This window comes from Peromyscus leucopus, chromosome 16_21 (genome assembly GCF_004664715.2).
Source record: "Peromyscus leucopus breed LL Stock chromosome 16_21, UCI_PerLeu_2.1, whole genome shotgun sequence".
NCBI lineage: Eukaryota > Metazoa > Chordata > Mammalia > Rodentia > Cricetidae > Peromyscus > Peromyscus leucopus.
This window is the reverse complement of record NC_051084.1, coordinates 64,008,395-64,029,123: the sequence shown is the minus strand read 5'-3', so window position 1 is coordinate 64,029,123 and position 20,729 is coordinate 64,008,395. Positions and strand designations below refer to the sequence as shown.

Here is a 20,729-nt window from a genome sequence, read left to right as displayed (position 1 = left end):
CTGTTTGTAGCTTTGGCTATCCTGGAACTTGCTCTGTAGACCTGGCTGGCCTCAAACTCACAGAGATCCACCTGCCTCTGCCTCCCAAGTGCTTGGATTATAGGTGTGTGCCATCACCACTCAGCTCTCACTTGTATATTTAAAAACTACATATGAAGAGGTGATAAAAGACAGTTAAGCAACCTGTTAGCCTTTAATTTCTTATGGTCAAGTCCACCCTGAGCTTTAAAGATAGTCTTAAACAGTGTCTAATAGGTAAGCCTATTATTAAATACAATTCAAACATGTGTTGAGTGGATTCTCTTCTTTGATATGTCTTTTACTCATAAATCAGTGAAGTTAAAGATAAATAAGAAAATGAGAAGAGATTATTGAATTATGCATGACATATTACAATGTATATGACAACACGATCCTCCAGAAATGCCTTTCAGTGCTCTGTATGTAATACTAGTTATTGCATAATTTATTCTTGCTTATTTACCAAAAACTTTTCTTAACATCATGGCATAGGAAACTTGTTAGTCTATCCTGCTTCATTTTTATGTTGTGGAAACAAGCTTAGAAATCACAAAAATTTGTGTGGATTCTCATACTCAAATGACAGTAATTTGTTATGTTGCTCAATATCGTGTTCAACTTCATTCAACCAGAAAATAAAAGCTAAAACTAGGGACCTTAAAAATACCAGAGGGCTCTGAGTTTCTTTGCCAATATACTCTGTAAAGCACTATCACATTGAATTTACAAAGGTAAAGGACACAATTATTTTCTAAATCAATATGGTCCAACAATTATTTATGGATGCTTTGGATTTTTGTGAAGACATCTTGAATTCTCTAGAGATCATGAAAAGTACAATCTAATACTTATTCTCAATTGAATTTTTTTTAATTGTGCATATATATGTATATATTTGCTTCTGTGTAGAGGTATCTGCATGTGAATAAAGTGTTCAGGGAGACTAGAAGGTGTCAGGTCCCTGGAGCTGGAGTTACAAGCAGTAGTGAGACAAATGACATGGGTGGAAGTGAACTCAATGTTGTCTGTAAGAGCATAAGTTACTCTTAACCATTGAGTCGCCTCTGCAGGCCCCTTAAAAGAGAAATACAGCTCTGATAAGATGAAAACGAGTTGGTTAGGGGAGTCTACTGACAAATATATAGATACCTTGTAACACTAGATGAGTACTAAAGAGCTAGTAAAATTCTCTAATAATTTGTTTCTGATAGCCATATACAGAGTCCACATATGATATCGAAATTTCAGTTAGATGACCAGCTATAAAAATCTGCCATGACAGATCTTGTATCATACCTTGTTAACCAAGATGTACTTGCACAACCAGATTGTGTCAAAGCAGGAAATAGGTAGAGTTCATATAGACAGTTCCAACTCTTGTCTGTCACCACCTTTCTTATTCCAGCAGAACAAACACTTCATTCTGCTTGGATACCAGCAGTGAGTAGCACTCTTTTATTTTAAAATGAATCTCCTGATGCCTGTGCATTTATAACTCAGCAGCAGCAAAATGTTATAGTTAGCAATTGCACATCTGGACTGTTGTCAGTACCTACTTATAATTATATTGAGAACAATTGTTTTTATTTAATCTCTAAAGCTAAGTATACATGATTTAAGTAGCTTATTTGTTATCCTGGAAATGCTTTTTTACAGAGATGTCGGGATGAATTTCTTTATTCTAAAATCAGAAATAATGTCTATGACTTCTCAAAGCAGTTTTATTAGAGGTATCTTTACTAGAACTATGATTTGTGACTGCAGGGTTATTTCTGTGCACTAATGAAAATATTATTAGATTATGTATAAGACGGTAGCCTTGCTAATGATTTTAAATTGTCCAACTCAATGTTATGGCTCAAAACTTGAAATAAATATGTAATTGGTGATCATCAAAATATATAACTAGCCCAAAAATACACTTAACACAATCAGAAAACAAAACATTTCATTTTTCTGATCATAGGTGAATATACTCATGTAGTTTGTAGGTTCTTTACATGTATAAATTGTGCATATATCCTATATGTCAAAGCAGTATCCTTCATAGATATTTGCATTTTGAGAAGACAGGAAATGATTCTGGAGAATCTTAGAATATTATGATACTACTTAATACATTTGAAAGGGAATTATATGACCTTGGAGAAGATAATAATTCCAAAGGACATTTATTGATGCTTTTGTTCATGTGTCTAAATGATGTACTTGACTAGTTGACATCTGAACCTACAAAGCCTTCCAATCTGGCTAAACTTCTGATGTTGGATCAAAAGAAGTCAAAGATACAATAAATGTCAAACTGGTAGCTATTTGATAATAGATTGTTTTGTGGTAAATCTCAACCCTTGAGTGAGACAACTCATTTTGCAAAGAGAGGGGTAAGATGCAAAAGTGAGTGTCAGAAATTTCAAATATTGTAGATCAGGTACAGCTCAGAATTTCAGTGCCACTGCTTAGCAAATTTAAGGAAGTAGGGGTATTTATTCTTGAAAAATTAAAAAAAAGAATGCTTTTCAAGTATTGACAACACTGTTATTCTCACAAGATGTTTGTCCAGATTGTGTCCATAATGACTTCTAGCTGTTCTGTAGTATTTATGTTCTGTGCTGACTGCTTCATAGCTCAGATAAACATGACAAAGCAAACTGAGTGATGATTGAATATGACATTGAAATTTAGAAAACATTATAGTAGATACTCAGGAGAATGTGACTAGTTCTCATGTGATTCTTTCAGTAATGCACTCAACCCAGGCACCTCTGCTGGAGTTTGATTGACATATTTCCTTGTGTATACAACCTTCTAAATCACCAGAGCCTCTGGCTCTCAGAACTGAAGGCTTTGATGCCAGAGCCAGTACTTAGATTTAGTTGTGCTCCCAAAATTCTTATGATGCATCCATATTAAATCTCTAACACTGATATATTATTCATGTGTAAAGTTGGATATTAAGTCACAGTATCTAACTGCTAGATTTTTATGAGTTTTAAATGAAGCCCAAAGAGAGTCACATAACAAATATCACCAAACATAGTCTATTCTATTTTGTGTGCCTAAATTGAAGCAAATGTTTCTTTGAAAAGTTTCATGAAAATTACATATTTATGCATTGCATCATCTATATAGGCCTTTATTAATTGTAGAGTAATGAAAACTTCTTACTGGTTAGGAGATATCATTAAAAAAAACAAGCTGTAGATGCTGGCAGTTTGTCTCAGTAGAAAATGCACTTGCTATGCAGGCATGGGCACAGGAATTTAAAATCACCAGAACCCATGTAAAAGCCAGGTGGGTGTGGCTGCATGCTAATAACTTCAGTGCAGGCAGAAGGTAGAGAAAGAGAATACCCAGAGCAATCTGGCTGTATAGCCAGATTAACTAAAATGGTAAGTTTGGGGCTCCCTGACGCATCCTGGATCAACTTGTAAGGTAGGGAGCAATTGAAGACACTTAGTGTCTGCCTCAGGTCTCCGCATGAATATATATATATATATATATGTATATATATATATATACATATGTATATATACATACACACACACATATATATATATATCAGCACACATTCAAATGTGTATGTGTGCGTACACATGCATGTGTGAGTTTTACTTAATACCCTTAATAAGAGAATGTGTTCCAAATTATTTAAATGGTTTCCCTATTGTTGGGCATGTCATTAATTTATCATATATTTACCATTATATGTAAAATATGATAATGAAGGTCTAAGATTTTCAAGGTTCCATCTTGATATTATGGACCAGAATTAATATGCTGGACACATGAGCCAAGTTAAGGATATTGATGTAAAAATGTGACCGAGTTGTGTGGTAATGCACAGCTACATCTCAGCACTTGAGACTCTGAGGCAAAGTTGTAAGTTTGAAGCTAGACTGGGCTACATAGTGGAATCTTGTCTCAAAAAGAAAAGAAAATCTTTTAATGAATGAAAAACAAACAAACATCATATAATAGAGTAGGCAGAATTTAAAATATCCAACAAGTCGCGCCCTGACATGATAATAGCTGGGTGCTTTTGCTGCTCTTGAATGGACAAATGAAGAATTTCTAAATTTCTAGACTCTGAAGAGAGGACCTCCATGGATTAGAGTTTGACGGGGGGGGGGGGACACTAATCACCTGGAGCACTCATAGGTGCATGCTTTGGAGAGCTTCGCTTAGGCATTTTGATTTATTCCTTATTGCACCAGTTGACAGCAGGCTTCTTGAGTTGATTTTATTATCATTTTGATGATATAAATAGTGTGCCCTCCTTGCTACACTGCTAGTAAATCTAGGAAATGGGTCTCATTACTTCCCCCATACATTCTGCGTTATTCAGAACTCCATGTACTAAACATTTAAATGAAGATCTTTTTTCTCTTCTTTGTTTTCTAGACATGACATTATTCCTGTTGTTGTTCCTGGCTGCTGTATTGCACCCATCACTTCTTCTTCGAGATGAAAATGAGGTATGGGTAAGGTTTAGTTTCTTGTCAGAAAAATTTAGGCAACTATGAAGGCTAGGAAGCTATAGTATCACTCTTCAAAACTGTAAAAGACCAGAGTGTGGAGTAAGTCACTTTGATCCTCAGCAATACACACACACACACACACACGCACGCACGCACGCACGCACGCACGCACACACCCCAAAGAGTGGTTAAGTACATCTACTATGCAAACAGTAAGTATGTACATGAGCCAAATATTTATTAGTTAAAATATCTTCTTATGCTTAGACAATCCCAGATGAGGCTCAGTCACCTTCTTTAATGACGGAATGTATAGTACCAGCAAAAATCCCTCCCGTTAGTTAGAAAGCTACCAAAAATTAGAAGCATTGGGCATTGCTGTAGCCTTCATTCTCCTCTTTGGCCTCTGCATTGAAGACTACTAGAGTTCCTCAAGAGTAGGGAGTGCCAACAACTAGTTAAACCTGTTTTGGAATGTAAATTATATGTCTTTTGTTACCATAATCATATTAGTAATCTGGAGACTATTATCTTTGTGTTCTTTCAAGTTGTGTGCATTCCCAGTTTCTTTCCTAAAAAGATTGTGTTATATGGCACTTTTGAACTAGTCTGCTTTCCTTCATCATTTCCCCCTCTCTTTTCTCTTGGTCTATTGATAATTCTTTCTAAATTTTCAAGATCCAAATAACAGAGAGATTCAAGCCATGTTTTATGAATGAAGGTTTCTTTGAGAGTTATCATGGAGAAATAATGCATCACCCGGTGTCATTTATTGTTCTTATTCTTGGTTCTACTCTGTGATGTTGTAATTATTAGGGCACATTCCAATCCAAAATAAACCATTCAACATTTTATTCTCACATTTCAGTGTTTCTAGTATGTTTTTCTGTAAATCTCTACAACTTCCTGTTAAGAAAATATAAGCACACTCTTGTCTCATGGGATTTTTAGCTACCACAGAAGGTTGGATAACAAGCAGAAAATATTAATTCCTCTCTTAAAAGCCATATATTTTGTCTTTAGAAATAAAACATATTTAGGTAGAGTTTTCAGGTTAAAATGAAACATCAGAGTTTGGTAGTTTGGAGAGATGGCTTGGTGGATAAGAGCATTTACTGCTCTTGAAGGGGACCCTTTGGTTTTCAGCATTCACCAAAGGTGGCTTACATCCACATGTAACACACACTCCCGGTAATCTGAAACTCTCTTAAGTCTTCCACTGGCACTGCGCTCATTACATAAACACATATTGAACTCAAACATATACACTTAATTTTAAAAATGTTTTAGAAAATGATGCCATTCCCTTAATAAATAAACATCTTGGGATATTGTTACTTTACATTAAAATAAAATATGAGGATTTTCAAGAAATGACTTTAACATGTACATCCTTTCTGCCTTAGAAATCACTAGTTGTGAGAGATCTTTTCACATACGGCTCTCATTAGTGCCTTCAGAACATAAAACTTTAGGAAGAGATGGACATGTCGCAGCCACTGGCAATGCAGTGTGATTAGATCTATGGGTGCAATGTCTGCAGAGACTTGAGGGAAGTAAGACTGGAGGAAGGAGAAACAACTGATCTTAGCACTAAATGTATAAGATTCAGTCCATCAATAGCTATGCTTTAACATCTTGCTCTACACTATAAAACTACATTATGGAGTATGTTTGTATCAGCAAGTGGCTCTTATATCTCTGCCAATTCACATAATATCACTCCATCCTCCTGTCCTGCATAAATGAAATATGTAAAATCAAACATCAGCATCTGAGTTAACTTGGCAGGCTTATTGCAGTCCAGTGAAGTATAAAGTCAGTAATGCTCAACTATTTTCAAGAACCCATTGACTCCAAATTGACTTGAATATTCTATTAGATAAACCTGTCTTTGGAGTGATCACAAAACCCTGTTCCATATAAAATTCTCTAATGCACGCATATACTGGCTCTAAGCATACACATTATCTCACAAACTTTCAAACTCCTGGTCAGATGGCTATTGCCTCTTAAGGTTTATAATAAATTATGTCTTCCCCCTTAGCACTTCCTTTCTACAGACTGAGTATGAATGACTTAAGGTTCTATACTGTACATGGCTATCATTATAGATCCCACTTAAATCAAAATTGACATTTGTAGCCTCAGAAGAGTTTTTACTTTGACATGCCATAAATTCATTCTGTTCTCAAATATTTTATTTAAACTGTTTCTAATGAAAAGGCATAGATTTTCTTAAATGTATTATCAAGGCTTAATGTCTAACATTGTCCTGAGTACTTTAAAAATGGCTTTCATTAACTTTAGACAACTTATTCACCTCTTTATGCAATCTTAACATACACTAACATGACTTTAATTTTATTTCCATTCAGAATATGAATTTTGAGGATTTGACAACAACTAGAGTGTCAGTCCAAGAAGAGATTGTAAACAAGCACAACCAACTGAGAAGATTGGTTTCTCCACCTAGTAGTGACCTGCTAAAGATGGTGAGGGCTCACAACAGGACAGTGCATTTGGAGAACTGTGTTTGGAGCCTGAGGATAGCATCTGGCTTCTGCTTTGTGCTTTAAGAGGGTCTGACTCTATTCTAGCTTCTCTTTTTAAAAAAGTATTCATTGTTTGTTTATGTGCATGTGCATGGGTGTGTGCCCATTATATCAGAGTTTGTTCTCTACCTCTATGTCTTTAGCTGTGCAATGATTAGAGTAGAATTTATTAAATTTCTTTTATAACAGTGACTCATTGGTATTATGGAGCTATATCAATTATAGTGACTGAACTAAAATCAAATCTTTTGAGTTTGGTCTCCAGTGAAATGTCACTATGTTATTTTGGCTGACTCTTCTCTCTCCTAATCTAGGATCAGAACATTTCTCCTTTAAGGTCTAGTGAACTTTCAACTAAATAGTCTACCTTCTGGATCCAGAACCAACATCCTTGTGTCTCTTAAGTTCATTTAATGAGGGAAAAAATGAAACTAGGATATGAGGCAAATTCTTACAGCTGTAAAAAATAGTCTTAGTACTTTGACATGGTTACTGCTACTAGCTCTACAGCAATTACTCAGCCTTTAAGGGTTCCTGTTGTGATTTCACTAAGTCATTAGATCATTAAAGGTTTAGCATTTTTGGTGGCCTTGGGAAGACAGACTACTTGTATTTATTTGGTACAGGAGAGGCCATATACAAGTTGGAGTAACTTTGGACATAGGTTATAAAACTAGTAAGAAGACCATGTGGAGGGTAAAGAGATGACAGAAGGCATGGGAAGTGGAAGGAAAGAGAACGAACATGTGTGACATCAAGTGCAGGCTGTGGGTGAGAGGGCATGCAAGGGAGGATAGGCAGGATCCGGAAGATGGGGGTGGAAAATATGCAAAAATAAACTTATCTATAAATACCACCATGAATGCTGAAAATATACATGCTAACATAAAAATTTAGACATATACCATATTATATATTGATTATGATGAAAATCAGAAAGTACCTACAGAAATTTTGCAAAGATCATGTGACTCTGAGGTTTGAGTTATTCTACGGCTATTTTTTTTCCTTTTCCTTTTAGCAATGGAGCAATAATGCCCGAGTGAATGCACAGAGATGGGCAAACCAATGCAGTTATGTACACAGTCCTCCAGAAGCCAGGACCACCAGTATGTAAACTCAAATTTACTTACAAATGAATGGAGAGTCACATATTGTGCTAACAAAATGTTGTAAATAAACACATATTATGATACTTCCTTTTTTAAAAGTTAAATATCTCTGGGGCAGAGATGGCTCTGAAAGGCTCCACTTTGTACTTATTGGATGTTTTATATTTTTCACAAACTGTCTTTCCTGATGCCAGCTTTGTGCCTTCTCTGCTTCGAAGATTAGAAACCGATGTCTTGATGAAAATAATTACAAATTAAGGCCTTATAAAGGAAATTTGAAATTCGAATCTCCTTTTTATTTTATCCTATCATGGTTTAATTTATGTGTTTGTGTATCTCTGCATATTTATGCATGTGTGCATTATGAAAAATGCTTCTAGAGGGCAGAAGAAGGCACCAGACCATCTGGAGCTTACAGGTTACAGGTGGTTGTTACAGTGCTGTTGTCACAGGTGGTGGTATGCTACACTGTATGGACATTAGGAGTTGGATTCAAGTCTGCTGAAACAGCAAGGTATATTCCTACATGCTCAGACATTTCTCCAGCACTCTGAAATTAGAATTTCTATCTTTAACCACATATCTTAATGATATGGCTTGTTGTGCTTCTAAGCTATCTTTTTAATTATAAAAGATATGTTTAATTTGATCAACTAATTCTTCATTTTTCTCAAGAAATATCAAAATCTTGGTATTCACATTTACTATTTCCTTCATTATTTTTGATGGGGAGGAGACAGGTCTCACTGTATATCCCAGGATATCATCAAATTTCTGATCTCCAACCTCAGCTTCCTAAGTACTGGAATTTGTGTGAAAGCCACCAATGTGTGTGCACCCTGCTCTTCCTTCATTTTTGTGTGCTCACCTTACTAGTGCCTGAAAAGACATATTATGTTAAATTAAAAATAAACTATGAAACAATATTTATATAAGAAAGTGTAAAAATAATAACAAAATTAATAAATGGGCCATGCGATAAAATATTTCTTGAAATATTAAAAATGATCACCTTTGGCCCAATTTGAACCTAATAAATTAATAAACTCTTTTAAAAGTTTTACTTCTTAGATATTTCTAATTCAATAACATAATGAATAAAATTTAATTTAAAAGGCTGCAATATTCAGTTAAAGTGTAAAGTAATTTTTTAATTACAGAGCTTGATTAAAAAATACTGTTATTTTGGGGGGTTAAAAGATGCTTTTTTCCCATTCTCTGAAGAAAATCTGGCCCATGAAGTTTTTATTTTCTAGTTAAGACATGACTGTAACACACATTGCTAAATGGTCTTATTAATAAAAAAAAAAAAAAAAAAAAAACCCGGAGCCAGGTATTGGGGTGAAAGCTAAAAGAGCAGAGAGCAAGCCAGCCATGTCTTACCTCTAGGAAATCCTCAGCCAAAGAGAGGACTATTTCCTGTATACTCATGACTATATACCTTTCTGAGCCCTGCCATCCCACGTCTTCTCTCTACCCAACTATATCACTTCCTTTTCTGACCCAGTACTATCACTTCCTGTCTATCTGTATAAACCTCCAGATTTCTATGGTTAACTAGCATTGGGTTTAAAGACATGTGCCACCACAATGGGTTTAAAGGCATGTGCCACCACAATGGGTTTCCAGTGTGACCTTGAACTCACAAAGATCGGGATGACTCTCTGCCTCCTGAATGCTAGGATTAAAGGCACTGGCTACCACTGCCTGGCCTCTATGTTTAACATAGTGGCTAGTTTTTCCCCTGATCCACAGATAAGCTTTATTTATTAGAGCACAAATGAAATATCACCACACATGACCTATTAACTTTGAAAATATAATCCATTCTGTTTTGTTTGCTTTGTAATTGTACTTTTTAAAGAATGACTGTAAAGAAGGCGTGCACACACACATACACATGTGCAGACAGGTATGCAGGATTTCATGGGTGGATGAATTAGTTTGAGGAGAGATGCTACTGAAGAAAAGACTTCTCAATCTACTTAGTGGTCATGGTGTTTAGCGCACACATGTTGAATACCTATGGCGCCTTTTTAGCTAAAGGTTCATCACATCTGAGTCATGTTTCTTAAGCAATATTCAAAAGAAACTGTGAGCAATGTCTTTAAAAAGCAGGAATTCTGTGTGCATGCATGTGTGTGTGTCCTCCTTTTTTCTTTATTGCTGTCTTTTTGAGTGTTCTGTCTTTTTCCTTAGACATAATGTGTGGTGAGAATATCTTCCTGGCAAGTTACCCAGCATCGTGGTCTCGTGCAATCCAAAGCTGGTACGATGAAGCCAAAGATTTCAGGTTTGGTTCAGGCCCAAATCCACCTAGTGCATTAGTTGGACATTATACTCAGGTAAGAAAAATTACTGTCTCTGTAAATACTAGGCAAAGAAATATTTTTAATTACATGACTGATTTCAATGAAGAATTTTTCGGTGCAGAGTTTTTATTTTCTTTTTGAGACATGGTCTCACTATGTAGTTCAGACTGGCTTTGAACTTGCTGTCTTCCTATCACTTTCTCCCAATTTCAGGGAGTATAGAGAGAGTGCACACCAACTGTACACCTTGTGGAAAGATCTTGAGTGGTTGGTTGTACATTGGTCTTGACACTCATTGGCTATTTGAGCTGCCATCTTTCAATGGTTTATGTAATCTTTGTAAGGGAACATATTTACATTTTTTTCTAACCATAGTTTCTTGACTCAAGTAGCCAAACAAGGGTGATGGCCTATATTCTAAGGCACCTTCACAGACTTTAACAAGGCTGTGCATCTGTATGGCTCCTGACTGAAAAGAGGAAAGATATCCCCTGGACTTTTATTACCAGAAACCCTGACAGCTAGCTTCCTACTGGATCTACAGGCCAATCCTCAGGCACTTTCCTATCAAATGCAATGACTCTTTTAGCAAGAATAATAAGATTGTGGCTCAATACTGTCCACTGTCAAAGAGGGCCTTCCAAACCTAGGAAGAAGGTGATGTGGGGATGCTGCTTGGCTTGGTAGAGAGGAGATGAAGATGTGGTACAGGCACAAAGCAACTCCAAATCACTGTCCTGATCAGATCCTACAGTCCGAGAAACTTGAGCTGAAACACGGTTTCATAAGGAACCAGGATATCCAAGGCCATAGCTCCACACAGAAGCACCTACTACATACAACTTCTAGGAAATATGCTGAGTGTCAGCCTTCCACCAGGCTGAACCAGCAAGGCTTGCTGCCACTTATGATCCCTGCCCACACAGAAAAGAAGATACTCATGATCACGGCTTAGTATCAAACTGAAAAGTCTCTTCTGTGATGCTGGGAGGAAGTTCTGGTTCATCTTCCAAGGCCAGGGCTATATGGACATAGGACATGTGATTTTGTAAAAAAACTTCAGAGTAGTCACCATCAACATCTTGGTTAGTTTGATGTCTGACCAGGAATTGACCTGATATCCAGGTTACCCTCTAGCTGTTTATGGTCACATGCCTGTAGAGTTGGAAGCAGTGTCCGAGAAGTTCTACATCACACCAGGATCCTCCTGGTGTCCATAGATTCGTTGATGCCTTTCATTTTGACGTGAAGCTCTTTGGCTTCAGCCCAGCCTTCTGCATCCTCCTCATCTTGGAAACTGTCAAAGATGACAAAGAAGAAGAAAGCTTCTCTGAGATGGGGCTGAAGCCACTCTCAGCCTTCATAAACTCCACTGAGTGCTTCCTGAAAGTTCTGCCGGACTAGCTGACCAACAGCAGCCCCTTCGGGAGGTTCTCACATCTGTAGTTTGATTCAATCACTTAACTATGTCTATAAGGCATATAGAAACAAAGTTTACTAGTGGTGTTTTTAATTTCGTATTTGTTTTTCTGCATTATTTTCCTCTCTGACCTGTGCCCTGTCTTCTCTGGGTGTATAGGTTGTTTGGAATACATCTAACCAAATTGCATGTGGAGTTGCTAAGTGCTCTGGGGAATTAATGCAATTCATATATGTTTGTCACTATTGTCCTCCGTAAGTATCCACTTCAAAGTTCATTTTCAACAACATCAAATGAAACTTGACATTTTAAAATTATCATGGTATAAAAACAAATTAAAGATATAATTTACAGAGAGAGGAAAATAAAAACTTCTAAATATTCCCTAGAGTTGAAACTTATTTAACTAAATCTTTGAAATGTCTGTCTCATTAGTTCCATGAATTACACTTGGAAATGTTTTCCCTATCTTGAAAAATGATTTCCCTTCCCTCCTCCATTGCTGTTTTCTGGACTAATGCTGACCTCATGAGGACCCAAGTATAAGGATTGTGAATTCCTATTGTCTGTTCATGCTATGTTTGTAGGCTAAAAAGCAAACTTTTCATAGTAGACCAGGAGTGAACATGAGTGAATGACACAGGTTAGTGATTGTGGGATTCTAATTAATTGATCCTACCCCTGATTATATAGGTTGTTATATCTATTTTTAAAATTTAATTGTTGAGGTGTGGTAGTGGTTCACACCTTTAATCCTAGGACTTGGGAGGCAGAGTCGGGCAATCTCTGTGAGTTTGGGGCCTGCCAGGGCAACACAGAGAACCCCTGTCTCAAAAACCCAAAAAAAAAGGTTTATTTTTTTGCAAATTTCATATAGGAGTACTGTATTTCCATCCTTTCCACACTTCCCTCTACTCGAAACCTTCCTACCGCACACTTCCTCACAAATTCATGATCTCAGCTTTGTTATTGTACATGCACAAAGCCTAACATGGACAAACATAGATGCAGATGTAATTAAAGTATTTTTAAATACAAAATAAGTTAACAGATTATGAATATACATTCATTTTTCATGGAAACTGTTTTAAGAGCTCAAACACAGCATAGAAGGGAAGTGAATTTCTGGCTTTAAAATCAAGACCTAGAGAATGAGTTTTTCAGATTTTTTTAGTAAATTCTAAGGAGAAAGATTTAAGATTTTAGCCTCTTAACTATTTGAAATATATTGAGGACCTCTCAATGTGCCTTTGAAGTTCAAGACCTAGTAAATTCTTACAGGTATAACATAGCAACATAGGACTGTAAGATGACTAAGTGGTTAAGAATTTTTGCTGTTCTTGCAGAGGATCCAAGTTTGGTTCCCAACAACCACATCAAGTAGGTCATAACTATATTTAATTTAGGACTAAGGGCCTTTTCTGGCCTTTGTGGGTGTGTGGCTGTTCACGTGCATAAATAAAGCAACAAAAATTAAGCTTGGAAAAATAGCAACCAGGCTAGTCATTGTTATGATTTTGCAGAAAGAAAAAACCAATGGTTATTTTCTCCCTTGCCAGTTTACATAGCATCTTCTAATACTATGAGAGCTAATCTTCAGGAAAGAGGCTTCCAGGTCAATTCCAGCTCTATTTCTCCAACTCCTGTGTCTGAAGTTGATGATGTTTTTAACAATAGGCTCTTATCTTTGACTTCAGGGAGGCAACCAAGGGTGATAACAAAAGGTTATATTGCCCTGGATAAGGAGCTATGGGTAATCTTTGGGTGTTGTGAAAGAATCAGTTTTCTTTAGAGAGGAGACTCCCGATAGGTTATTCAGTCCCAGTTTGTCAACCTTAAACACTTGTGAAGATGAAAGTCATCAAATCCTGTAGAACTGGAGTTACAGACAGTTGCAAGCCACCTGAAGTGGATGCTGGGAACCAAACCCAAGTCTTCTAAAAGAGGAATATGTACTCTTAAGTGCTAGTACATCTCTCCAGCTCTATTATCCTTTTAATACAAGAAACTTATACAAGAGGATGAGGGTCTTCAAATCAAGTCTTTTAAATGATTCATTTCTAATGTTTGTGGGTTGAATAGTAGTATCCTCAAAGAATTTTCAAGCATGTTTCTGTTGGCATTAAGTAATACAAAGAAGGAAGCCACTGAACTCCATCCAGCTGCCTGGTCAAGTAGGCATCTGGAGCCTGGCACCTAGAAGTGTCAGAGGAGTAATAAAGAGGAGCAAGTGACAGAACTTGTACAATTCTTTTGGACTTTTTCATTCTTAACATTGCTCATACACCTATAGCTGTGTTCTGCATATAGAGGAGAGGTTCTGTTGCAAGCCCTTGGGCATTGCACACACACCCCTGCCACTCTTAGTGCAATGGAGAATGTGACTTTTCTAATGTCCTGTGATTATCAGAGAATTGATGCTCCTACTTAGGTACAGCTTGGCAATTTCAGAATACTGCACACTTCTGATGGTTTTACAAAGTTTTTTTTCACATTAATATTCTCTTTTTGATAAGCATAGAAATCTCAAACCCACATGCTACCTTCAGAATTCCCCAAATATTCCTAAACATTAGGTCTTTCACAATTATACACTTAAATACCTAAAACTCACTACATCATCAACTGGACTTCCTCCACACTACAGGAATCACAGCATATACCTGTATGTAACTTTCTCTATAGGAAATATCTTTTATACCTAAGCAGCATTCCTGTCTTACTTATTGTTCAGGTTTATTAACAAATGCAGAGAGTGTTTCAACATTAAAACTTTTCTAAATTTTAGACTCGTATTTGCTCTATTTCTGAGATGATGGTTGGGGGAAAGAGTGAATGGATTAATTATCCCATTATTTCACATCTCTATCTGAATACTCAGGAAATGTCAGGTTTTTGCATGGCATAGCTAGAGCTTTTAATAGGAATATATATGAAAAATATATATTGAAACATATTTGATAATATATATATATTGGTGATATAATCGAACTTTAGAGTGTACAGAGAAAAATTAAAAGTATTTGAATTTTTCATTTCAATTTCAGTGGTAATATTTTAAGAAGGCAATATATCCCCTACACAATAGGACAACCGTGTGCCCTTTGTCCTGATCATTGTGACGATGGACTATGCAGTAAGTTTTATTAACATACTAATATAATAATATAAAATGTCAATTTGTTTTAAGATTTAATGGCTTGGCCTTATTTTCAAGACACAAAAATGTACTTAATATCATTTTTGGAATTACAGATTTTCCTTTGTTTAGGATGTATGTACTTTTGACAAGAAAAACATGATACTTGGGCTGGAGAGATGGCTCAGAGGTTAAGCGAACTGGCTGCTCTTCCAAAGGTCCTGAGTTCAATTCCCAGCAATCACATGGTGGCTCACAACCATCTGTAATGAGATCTGGTGCCCTCTTCTGGCCTGCAGGGATATGTGCAGACAAAACTCTGCATATGTAATAAATAAATAAATCCAAAAAAAAAAGAAAAGAAAAAGAAAGGAAAAACCATGATACTTTATATTGTCTAAGGCAACACCTAAAATCAGTGCATACTTGTAACTATATTGGTATTATTGCTATTGGAGTCTACAGAAATATCCCTGTGGCTATAGTTCACTAAAATTTAAAGTAAATTTTCTTATCCTCAATGACAGTAGGATCTTAAGATTGACATTTTAAGAAAAGAAAGCAATACAAATCTAAGTGGTTGAGATAGTAGTACACAAGTCAGCCCAGAGAACTAAGAAATATATTACAATTCTTTACCCACCAAGGAGCTTAACACAGTAAATTCTCAAGCTCCTCCAGAGCATCATTTGAATTTTTTATTACATTTTTATTTATTTGTGAATGGGTATTTGTGTCTCTCTGTATATGTACAGAGACATGCATGTGTGAAATCACTTCTGTGTGTGATAGTGTGTTGAGGTTGGACAACTTGTGTGAATTGGTTCTCTCTTTCCATGATAAAGGTGTGAGAGATTGACCTCCAGTGGCTGAGTGGCAAGTACTATTACCTGTATCCATCTCACTGGCCCTAGATTGTAATTTGAATCTTCTTCCATTTAGTTATCAGTTACATGATTTGCTGTTTTTTAGCAATTTTTATGCATTTTTAGAGTCTAAATCAAATCTATACACATTGTAAGTTCTTTAAAAATTTTAGTGTTTCATCACAGGAAGGGAGTGAAATGAATGTCATAGTATCTTGCTTTTAAACAAAGAATTAACAAAGTTTAAATACAAAGAATAAATATAATCCCAACATTCTGAAGGCAGAGGAAGGAGCATCAGGAGTTCAAATCCAGTTTGAAATATTGATCAAACTGCAGGTTAGCCCATGCTACATAAAGAAACTGTAACAGCTATTAGGTATCTATAAAAATGGAAAATAATATCAAAATTAATATGGAAAATTCTGATGCCAATTCGCTGGGACTTTTGTGCACTCTCCAGGGAATTACAGAATTCTTTATTGTGTGTTTGTATGGATTAAGTTCAAAGTACTGATGATATTAAGATTATTAGCTAAAAAATTGAGAGCCAAATATTCACAGCTCTGCTGAGTGTGCTTTTTACGGAGTCTGTCCTAGCAGCAACAAACAACAAATTACAAGACTTTAAACAGAAATAGAAAGAAAATGATCTTTGTTCTTATTTTTGTAGTTTTTAAATTTACTTATTTGTGGTTTAAACTGTTTTCAGTTTTGAAACAGGGTCTCATTACGTAACCAAAGCTAACCCAGAATTCACTATGTAGTCTAGTCTGATCCCAATCATCTGGATCTTCCTGTAATCATCACCCATCAGCTACAGAAATTGTATCATGCAAAGAAAGAGCCAGCTAGGAGATATAGATACAGAACTAGTTATTTTTGTGTTACTATTGCAAAAGTTATGAAAATGGTTTGCAGAGAGAAAAGGTAGAATAATAATACTTTTTTGTTAACTGTGCTTATTCAGTGCTGATGACAATGTACATGTACACAGACAAGTGTAAAGGGCAAAAAGGCCTTGTGCACACAGATAAGCACCAGGGAAGTCAGCAAAGTTAAACATAGAGCTTATCTCTTCAGTGTAATGAGATGCATATCTGCTCTTTCTGGAATGTCAGGAATTACAGGTTTTATACCCTGGTGATCCTTTGCTGTCTGATGAGACAGGCTCCACCGTATCTCCCAGAATTTGTTTTACTTTTCCTAGACCCTTTATCTGTAAATCTTCAGCAGCGATGTTAGGTCATAAAACCCATTCTTATGAGTGATGTCACTTGTACTTTACAATAGCCTAAGTGACTTTTATGTCATGTTAGGGCCTGGCCAATCTTGCAGGTGCTATGTTAACTTCAATCATCTTCCTAGGCCCTGAATCTTAGACACTACCTCTGAGTGAATGGTACCCATTCTTATGAAAGAAGACAGATGTACTTTGTAAAGAATCTCAATGTAAATATGTCTTCAATTGCTGTTTGCTTGGGACTGAGTAAATTGCTATCAAAAATTTTTTTTTTCCAAAATTGTGCTGGACTTAAACATGGCCAATGTAAAAAGATCTCAGCCAGACTCTAGAAGTTCTGGCCCAGCACTGTTACCATAAAATCAGGCTGACTTTCATTTTTATCTCTTCATGGATCATGATTTTTCCCCTGCCAGCTGTAAAGCCTGCAGAGAACCACCACACAAAGTGAAAGAGGGCTAGCCATGTGCCTGTAGTGGTGCTTCTCTGGAGGTGGAATTAGCACAGGTACGTGATTTGATGGGCTAGATTCTAGCCTAGGCTACACAATGAGACTCTGTCTCAATAAACAATAACTAAAGTACAAAGGAATAAACAAGTTATTTTGAGTGATTTCGTAATTATGAGTTTCCAATTCTCTGAGACTGGGTGAGCTGAATGGAGGTCCATGAGCTGTCGATATACATCAAAGACATGACAAAAACTGTTGGTTCATGAATTTCAAAAGAGTTTTCTTGAGTTTGTGTTCACTGCTGGATATTTGAATATAAATATTTAATAATCAGAAGAAAATTCTCTACTACCTACTTTTCCAAAACTCTGTTTTCATAAAATTAGCTCCCCTGGTATGAAAAACATAATCAAAATCTAAGGCAATCATGGAGAACAGAATATTTTGAAATGATTAAATGGCCAGTATTTTCACATAAAGAGGTTGGCTATTAGGCACAGTAGCTATAGGAACATATTAATGAAACTTGATTTGTTGAGAATATAGAGTTTAAATATTAGCCATATTCAAATTAAGAAAGTACTTGCATAATGACTGACATTTTAAATAGTGGGGTTCTTTTTAAATATTTATCTTTATTTTATGTTTATAAGTGTTGGTGTGCATGTATGTATTTATGCACATACATTTGAACCCAATGACCATGGAGGACAGGAGAGAGCACTGGGTCCTACGGTACTGAAGTTACAGGTGGTCTTCAACCATGATGTGGATTCTGAAAATAAAAACCAGGTTCTCTGCAAGAAGAGCAAGGACTCTTAATCACTGAGTCATCTTTCTAGCCTCTATATAGTTTAGTTCCTCAAAGAATCACTGAAGTTAATTTTTCAAGCCTTTTGTGAGTGAAGAAATTCATTAATTCATCTCAATAACATCTCATAAAGCTCTAATTTAAAGGACATTCATTCATTTGCTCAACCCCCTTCTCCTAATTCATATGTTTTATTTTGTCACTGTTAACAGAGGAAAATAATAACAAAGTAATGAATATCTTTGTTCTTTTTTTTAGCAAACATGAATACTTGAATTCAGTAAATGTGAATATGAATTCTAACTGTGCAGAATTGAAGGCTTCTCTAACCTGTGACTATCCAATGGTTAAACAAGAGTGAAAAGCTTCATGCAACTGTGAAGGCAAAATTCATTAAATTTCCAGTACAAATGAACAGGGCCATGTGAAGAAAGAGCTCCTCCTCTACTCAGGCTGGTCACATTCCACCAGGAATTTAGAGATATAGATATATTGAAATGATTCCAAACAGTAAACATTCCATTCTTCTGTATTGTCCCACTTAGCAGAAATAATTTACATCCAAAGTTTTAAAATAACATAATCAATAATACCTTTGGACCTTGACCTCAGAATTCTGTGACACATTAATGGAGTTGAGTCAAGCCCAAAGTTATATTGTTTGTCTGTATGACTAAGGTCACTGAAACTCTAACCAGAAAGTAAGAATCAGGTTCCCAGAGCACAATAGAGTAAAGGAACAGCATATACTTCCACTGTAATTGTCAGTCATCTTTCCTATCTCTACCTAGCTAATATATCTGAAAACAATCCACATTAGCTTTCTTTGATTTCTTCCCACCATTCTCTATTCTTCACATGCGCCAGAATTAGTAGTTCAAATTCTAAATTTCAATTTACATTTTCGTTGTTGGATTTTTCAAGCACCTTATAAAAATGTAACTTAATGAACAAAATTAACATGTCCAGGTGATTGTGTTGACCTTGATTGTTTTAAAAAATTTAAATAAATCTTACTATTTGCATATTAATCCTCTCCTAGTATTTGTTTGAATTTCTGTTTGGAGTTTGTTTATTCTAGTATGGTATTAAAATATTTATGATACCATTTACTTAATTTTTATTTACATTAGGGTTCTTAGCCTTCATAGGAGTTTGCACTAATCAGTAAACACTTCAATTAATAAGCAATAGTGGAGCCAAGTTTGATTAATATTTCTGACCCTACCCTGGCATATCTAACATTCAGGCCTAGCCCAGATCAAATATCCACTATCCCCGCACAGACTGGTGAGTCAGTGGACCTTAGATCACCTCTATAATCTGAATGTTAAGACATTCTGTGCACTGGGATAACTCTGAGGCACCCTAGAATCTAACATCAGACATACACTCAATGAAAGAAATCCTCATTCCCTGGTCTCATTGCTAAAACACAATAGTTACAGCACAGCAATGTGACTGTATCCCACCAAATACACTACATTAATAGAAATATTTTACGTTGAGAAATATCATCAGGACACAAAACCTTTAAAACATCACAAAATTTTATCAAGGAATTTGAAGAGTTTAAAGAAGACATAAACAAACATGTCAAATAACATAAAGAAAATAGCGCTTGAATGATGACATATATATATATATATATATATATATATATATATATATATATCCAAATGATGAAGACAATTCAGAATTTGGTAACTATATTCAGGAAGAGAAAGAAATATGAAAAGAAACTCCAGCTGAAATGAAGGTGGAATTGAAAGGTAACCAAAGATCAGGGGAAAGACAGGTAGAATGGATGGAGTAGATAACAGAATATCAGGACTTAAAGAAAAGTCTAAAGAACTGGGCCATTCAAGCAAAGAATATAAAACGTAAGTAGGCACATACAGAAAAGCACAGTGTAAAACTGTGGTGTACTGTGGAAGCACTATATCTTGGACTTTTAGGCATAGAAAAGAGAGAATATTTTATTCTCCTTCAGCTATTCAGAAGGTTTTGCTGGGAACCACAGTCTAGGTTGACATCATGGTCTTTTAGAATGTGAAATACCTTGTTCTAGGCTCTTCTGCTTTTTACAGTTTCCATTCAGAAATCAGCTGCTAATCTGATGAGCCTTCTTTTATATTTACCTGTGGATATATTTTGCAGTTCTTGGGATCCTCACGTGGTTCTATTTATTTAGTGTTTTAAATATATTATTTTATGAATGTCTCTTTTCTAGTCTTGTCTATTTGGAGTTCTGTGTGCTTCTCAGCCTGTTTGAGTATGTCTACCCTCAGTTTAGGGAAAGATTTCTATGATCTTGTTAG

At 35.8% G+C, this 20,729-nt stretch overlaps 1 protein-coding gene across 1 annotated transcript; it reads left to right on the top strand.

Annotated features, from left to right (window-relative positions):
* The first annotated feature begins 4,424 nt into the window (after positions 1-4,424).
* Positions 4,425-19,364, top strand: LOC114692394 (cysteine-rich secretory protein 1-like). The gene is made up of 8 exons (XM_037199578.1): positions 4,425-4,496; positions 6,878-6,994; positions 8,076-8,163; positions 10,366-10,511; positions 12,058-12,152; positions 14,946-15,034; positions 16,616-16,637; positions 18,667-19,364. The coding sequence occupies exons 1-8, from the start codon at positions 4,425-4,427 to the stop codon at positions 18,767-18,769; spliced, it is 732 nt and encodes a 243-aa protein (XP_037055473.1). The 3' UTR covers positions 18,770-19,364.
* The last annotated feature ends 1,365 nt before the right edge of the window (positions 19,365-20,729 follow it).